Source organism: Rhinoderma darwinii, unplaced genomic scaffold (assembly GCF_050947455.1).
Source record: "Rhinoderma darwinii isolate aRhiDar2 unplaced genomic scaffold, aRhiDar2.hap1 Scaffold_4462, whole genome shotgun sequence".
Taxonomy (NCBI): domain Eukaryota; kingdom Metazoa; phylum Chordata; class Amphibia; order Anura; family Rhinodermatidae; genus Rhinoderma; species Rhinoderma darwinii.
Genome location: NW_027463910.1, coordinates 1 through 6,143, shown reverse-complemented (window position 1 = coordinate 6,143; position 6,143 = coordinate 1). Strand labels below are relative to the sequence as shown.

Sequence of the window (6,143 nt, the reverse complement as noted above, 5' to 3'; positions counted from 1 at the left end):
CCCCTTGTGACAGGTCGCATGACCCCCTCCCCGTGTGACAGATCGCATGACCCCCTCCCCGTGTGACAGATCGCATGACCCCCTCCCCGTGACAGATCGCATGACCCCCTCCCCATGTGACAGATCGCATGACCCCCTCCCCATGTGACAGATCGCATGACCCCCCCCCCACCGTGACAGCACACATGACAGAGCCCCCCTCCCCGTGTGACAGATCACATGACGATGATTCCCATCTCACCGGACTGGCACCAGGGTAAGACTAGCGCAGGTCGGCAGGCCTCGAAACAATAAAGAACTCGCCAAAAAGAGACTTTGTGGATTTTTATTATGTACAGCACAGACGGGCGCCCGGTACACTCAACCAAGCTTTGTAGCCAGTTCTTTGGCCTTTGCCTTCTCGAGCTTGGCGATTCTGGCCACAGACTTCGGGCCCAGGATGCCTCCTCCCCAGTGACGCCGGATCTACGAGAGAAGAACGAGAGTTATAGGGAGACGCGTGTCCAGTGCGAGGGAGCCGCACAGACTTCTGCATCATCAGAGGGGGCTCCATTATTACGGGGTACTTTTCTGAGTTGCTTTACTTGAGGCATCAGATGCCGGTCCTGGCGAGATTCCTTACAGTGTAAACCCCCCATAGCGGTACAGGAAGTGGTCCCGTTACCAGAAGTGCAGCCGACTGACGAGGTCCCCGCGGAAACAGCGCCTGCCGCCACAAGGACCAGAAGCCAGAGACATTCTAATAGGGACCACCCTCTAAGTCAGCCCTGCCCCCACCTCTCACCTCATCGTGACGCTCGTTGTAATTGGTCTTCACGGCCTCCACCAGCTTGGACAGAGCTCCCTTATCCTCTCTGCAGGAGGAGAACAAGAGTCAGTACTGAGAGCGGCCAGAACCCCCTGCACCCCCAGATCCCCACAGCTCAGCTCAGGGTTAAAAAGCTCATAAAGAACCACACGGTGACATTCAGGTGAAGAAATTCTGGGACATCATTGCTGAACAGCTCCAAGTAGAGGAGAAAACAATCCATCAACTTACGGGTTAACCTGTGTGAAGGCGACGCTGGTACAAGTCTTCCTATGGACGAGGCGGCCCAGTCTGGCCTTGCCCTTGACAATGCAGTACGGCACTCCCATCTTCCGGCACAGAGCCGGCAGGAACACAACCAGCTGCAAGACAAGCAAAGCATTATAGACCGGGCCTAGACGAGCAGCCACCAACTAGAAGGACACGAGCCCAGGCCTAGACGAGCAGCCACCAACTAGAAGGACCCGAGCCCAGGTCATGACGAGCAGCCACCAACCAGCAGAGCCCAGGCCTAGCCGAGCGGCCACCAACCAACTGCAAGACAAGCAAAGCATTATAGCCCATGTCTAGACGAGCAGCCACCAACCAGCAGAGCCCGAGTCTAGACGAGCGGCCAGCAACCAGCAGAGCCCAGGTCTAGACGAGCGGCCAGCAACCAGCAGAGCCCAGGTCTAGACGAGCGGCCAGCAACCAGCAGAACCCAGGTCTAGACGAGCAGCCAGCAACCAGCAGAGCCCAGGTCTAGACGAGCGGCCAGCAACCGGCAGAGCCCAGGTCTAGACGAGCGGCCAGCAACCAGCAGAGCCCAGGTCTAGACGAGCGGCCAGCAACCAGCAGAGCCCAGGTCTAGACGAGCGGCCAGCAACCAGCAGAGCCCAGGTCTAGACGAGCGGCCAGCAACCAGCAGAGCCCAGGTCTAGACGAGCGGCCAGCAACCAGCAGAGCCCAGGTCTAGACGAGCGGCCAGCAACCAGCAGAGCCCAGGTCTAGACGAGCTGCCAGCAACCAGCAGAGCCCAGGTCTAGACGAGCTGCCAGCAGAGCCCAGGTCTAGACGAGCAGCCAACCAGCAGTGCCCAGGTCTAGACGAGCAGCCAACCAGCAGTGCCCAGGTCTAGACGAGCAGCCACCAACCAGCAGAGCCCAGGTCTAGACGAGCAGCCACCAACCAGCAGAGCCAGAGTATGGACGAGCAGCCACGAGCTAGCAGAGCCCAGGTCTAGACGAGCAGCCACCAACCAGCAGAGCCCAGGTCTAGACGAGCAGCCACCAACCAGCAGAGCCCAGGTCTAGACGAGCAGCCACCAACCAGCAGAGCCCAGGTCTAGACGAGCAGCCACCAACCAGCAGAGCCCAGGTCTAGACGAGCGGACAGCAACCAGCAGAGCCCAGGTCTAGACGAGCAGCCACCAACTAGCAGAGCCCAGGCCTAGCCGAGCGGCCACCAACCAACTGCAAGACAAGCAAAGCATTATAGCCCGTGCCTAGACGAGCAGCCACCAACCAGCAGAGCCCAGGTCTAGACGAGCAGCCACCAACCAGCAGAGCCCAGGTCTAGACGAGCAGCCACCAACCAGCAGAGCCCAGGTCTAGACGAGCGGCCACCAACCAGCAGAGCCCAGGTCTAGACGAGCGGCCACCAACCAGCAGAGCCCAGGTCTAGACGAGCGGCCACCAACTAGCAGAGCCCAGGTCTAGATGAGCGGCCACCAACTAGCAGAGCCCAGGTCTAGACGAGCAGCCACCAACCAGCAGAGTCCTGGATTGCTCAGGGTTAAAAAGCTCGGAATTAATCGTCACTGTCAATCAGCTGAAGAAATTCTCTCATCATTGCAATCCACTGACCCTGAACTGGGGGGGGGGGGGCATTGACCCCCCAACTTCACCCATGGCCATTAAAGCGGTCGTGCAGCGTCTCCAGCATGGAGAATCAGTCGGTTGTCCGGCAGGTATGGTGCGTCCTATTCTCGGGAGCTGTCCGGCTCTCCCCACCCAGTAAAGAGGCGCAGTGTGCCCCCTCTAAAGTCTAATCCCCCCGAGGATCAATACAACTGACAAGGAAGGTCATCGCACCTCAATAGGGTCCACATCGTGGGCAATGACGACCAGCTGGGCCTTCTTGTTCTCCACCAGGGTGGTCACGGTGTTAACACCTGAAATAGAGAGAGTCGTCATCTCTGCTCCCCCACCCACGCCTCGGGCCCCCGCCTCACCACTGCTCAGGGTTAAAAAGCTCGAGATTTGTTCCACACAATGAGGTTCAGGTGAAGAAATTCTAACATCATTGCAATATGCAGCCCCCCCCCCCGCCCAGCCCCTCCCCCACACACCTGCTCTGATCAATGGGGGTCTCTTGGTCGGGACGTCTCCTTTGCCGGCAGCTTTTTGCTCCGCTCGGGCCAGCAGCCGCTTCTTCTTCTCCTGCTTGGTCTCTGGTCGGTATTTGTGGGCCAGTTTGAAGAGCTGAGTGGCTGAGAAGAGAAAACATCAGTGGGGGAGGGGAGCGAGACCACCAACGGGAGGGGGGGGGGCGGGGGTGCGAGACTACCGAGGGGAGGGGTGCGAGACCACCACAGGGGTGGAGGGGGGGGTGTACGAGACCACCGAGGGGAGGGGAAGTGCGAGACCGGGGAGGGTGCGAGACCGGGGGGGGGGGGGGGGTGCGAGACCGGGGAGGGGGGGGGGTGCGAGACCACCGAGGGGAGGGGGGGGGGTGCGAGACCACCGAGGGGAGGGGGGGGGGGGGTGCGAGACCACCGAGGGGAGGGGGGGGGGGTGCAAGACCACCGAGGGGAGGGAGGGGGGGGGGTGCAAGACCACCGAGGGGAGGGAGGGGGGGGGGTGCAAGACCACCGAGGGGAGGGAGGGGGGGGGTGCAAGACCACCGAGGGGAGGGAGGGGGGGGGTGCAAGACCACCGAGGGGAGGGAGGGGGGGGTGCAAGACCACCGAGGGGAGGGAGGGGGGGGTGCAAGACCACCGAGGGGAGGGAGGGGGGGGTGCAAGACCACCGAGGGGAGGGAGGGGGGGGTGCAAGACCACCGAGGGGAGGGGTGCGAGACCACCGAGGGGAGGGGGGGTGCGGGACCACCGAGGGGAGGGGTGCGAGACCACCGAGGGGAGGGGTGCGAGACCACCGAGGGGAGGGGGGGTGCGATACCACCGAGGGGAGGGGGGGTGCGATACCACCGAGGGGGATGGGGGATATTGTGCATCAGAGATCTTGGTGGAAGAGTGTAATCACAGCTTCAGATAGCAAATAATACACATCACCTGCACACACAGGGTTAATCCCTACAGAGCCCCCCACTCCAGCTCTGTGCCCCCCACTCACCTGTCTGCCGGTCCAGGGCCTGGGTGAACTGGTTGATTGCAGGCGGCACCTTCAGGCGTTTGTAGAGGATGGACCTCTGGCGCTGGAGCCGGATGTATCGCGGCCATTTCACGAAGCGCGTGAGATCCCTCTTGGGTTGGATGTCCTGACCTGGAAGAGAAAGGGTTAATACGGCGCCCGCAACTCCTGTGAAAAGCCGGCGACTACGGGCAGCGCCACTCACCAATGCCAAAGTTCTTAGGCCGCTTCTCGAACAGCGGGTTCACCACCTTCTTGGCTTCAGCCTTCCGAGCAACGGACGGGGCCGGAGCCACCTTCTTCCCCTTGGCCTTCTTTCCCTTAGGCTGCGGAGACACGAGACATGACCTCAGCACGTAGCGACAACGCCCCGCCACCCCAACCGCAAGACACCCCCCAACAGACATCCCGCCACCGCGAGACATGACCTCAGCACGTAGAGAGAACGCCCCGCCACCCCCACAACAGACACCCCACCACATGACCTCAGCACGTAGCGAGACACCCCCCCACCACGAGACATTACCGCAGCACGTAGCGAGAACACCCCGCCGCAAGACACCCCCCAACAGACACCCCGCCACATGACCTCAGCACGTAGAGAGAACGCCCCGCCACCCCCACAACACCGCCCAACAGACACCCCACCACTGCGAGACGTGACCTCAGCACCCCAACGGACACCCACAACACAGACCACGCCACGAAACCCCCCAACAGACATCACACCACAAAGCCACCCCAACAGACACCCACACACCGCCGCCGACACAAAGCCACCCCTCCCAGACACCCGGTGACCCCCGCCAGGTACCACGAGCATCAGCGATCTTGGTGGATAAATGTAATCATCAACTCAGATAGCAAATATCCTGTCATCATCTGCTCGCCCGCCACCCGCGCCGCCCCCCTCAGCCTGCCCCGCCACATACCTCAGCCTGCCCCGCATCCCGAGCACCCGCCTCCCCTCTCACTACCCGTCCGGCACCGCACTAAAGTCCACAGAAACCAGAAAATCCAGCAGAGGAAAGAAGCAGCGGCCTCCTCCGGGCACAGCACGGGGCTCAGTCCGGTACAGAGAGGTTGGCAGCCGAAGGATGGAGCCGGATAGTATCAGAGCCAAAGCCTGCGCGCACTCACCATGGCGGACGGGGCAGCGAAAGGAAGAAGCAAGCATTGTGGGTAATATTTGTATCAGCTCCGAAATATCGCGACAAAGGACGGAAAAAAACGGGATTTCAAGCTAAGGTTTCAGACTTGAGTGGCGGCCGAGCAGCGCCCCCTAGAGGCTCCGAGCGGCACTGATCATAACCCTACATGATAATAACGTCCCCAAATATCGAATCCGCTCTACGTGGTCACGTGCACTCCTCATTATCATACGTCAGGCCACGCCACATCGATGATAGACATTTTTAGTGACCAATCACGAGTTAGTATGGACGCGTTGTAGCCAATCGCGGTTCACTACGGACATTATTCTGCATTTGGTGAGTGACTCGGTTGCGGGGCTGTGTATTCCCAAGTGTCGACTGAGGGAGGGCCGGTGCAATGTACGTACGTATGGAGGGGGTCGGAGTCGTGTGTGTGTGTGTGTGGGGGGGTCGGAGTTGTGTGTGGGGGGGTCGGAGTTGTGTGTGGGGGGGTCGGAGTTGTGTGTGTGTGTGTGTGTGTGTGTGTGTGTGTGTGTGTGTGTGTGTGTGTGTGTGTGTGTGTGTGTGGGGGGGGGGGGGGGTCGGAGTTGTGTGTGTGGGGGGATCGGAGTTGTGTATAAAGGGTCGGGTACGGAGGGGTCGGAGTTGTGTACGGGGGTATATATGCGGCTTGGTGTACGGGGGGGATATAATATATGCGGCTTTGTGTAAGGGGGGATATAATATATGCGGCTTTGTGTAAGGGGGGGGTATAATATATGCGGCTTTGTGTACGGGGGGGTATAATATATGAGGCTTTGTGTACGGGGGGGGTATAATATATGCGGCTTT

At 60.4% G+C, this 6,143-nt stretch overlaps 1 protein-coding gene and 5 non-coding genes across 7 annotated transcripts; all 6 read right to left on the bottom strand.

Moving 5' to 3' along the window:
* Nucleotides 1-311: 311 nt before the first annotated feature.
* On the bottom strand, nt 312-5,365 carry RPL7A (ribosomal protein L7a). 2 transcript variants are annotated; one of them, XM_075848682.1, is made up of 8 exons: nt 5,299-5,365; nt 4,364-4,484; nt 4,141-4,290; nt 3,138-3,278; nt 2,881-2,960; nt 1,040-1,170; nt 785-854; nt 312-465 (listed from the first exon to the last, which is right to left on the bottom strand). In XM_075848682.1, exons 1-8 carry the CDS (start codon nt 5,299-5,301, stop codon nt 361-363), a joined length of 801 nt encoding a protein of 266 aa, XP_075704797.1. In that variant the 5' UTR covers nt 5,302-5,365; the 3' UTR covers nt 312-360. The 2 variants fall into 2 exon arrangements, with proteins under 2 accessions (XP_075704797.1, XP_075704796.1); XM_075848681.1 differs by lacking the exon at nt 5,299-5,365 and adding an exon at nt 4,973-4,996.
* Nucleotides 924-999, bottom strand: LOC142716085 (small nucleolar RNA SNORD36). The gene has a single exon (XR_012871379.1). It is a non-coding gene; the product is annotated as a small nucleolar RNA SNORD36 (small nucleolar RNA).
* On the bottom strand, nt 2,571-2,643 carry LOC142716084 (small nucleolar RNA SNORD36). Its single transcript, XR_012871378.1, has one exon. It is a non-coding gene; the product is annotated as a small nucleolar RNA SNORD36 (small nucleolar RNA).
* LOC142716082 (small nucleolar RNA SNORD36) lies at nt 3,022-3,097 on the bottom strand. The gene has a single exon (XR_012871377.1). It is a non-coding gene; the product is annotated as a small nucleolar RNA SNORD36 (small nucleolar RNA).
* On the bottom strand, nt 4,017-4,084 carry LOC142716087 (small nucleolar RNA SNORD24). The gene has a single exon (XR_012871381.1). It is a non-coding gene; the product is annotated as a small nucleolar RNA SNORD24 (small nucleolar RNA).
* Nucleotides 4,977-5,045, bottom strand: LOC142716086 (small nucleolar RNA SNORD24). Its single transcript, XR_012871380.1, has one exon. It is a non-coding gene; the product is annotated as a small nucleolar RNA SNORD24 (small nucleolar RNA).
* Nucleotides 5,366-6,143: the final 778 nt, after the last annotated feature.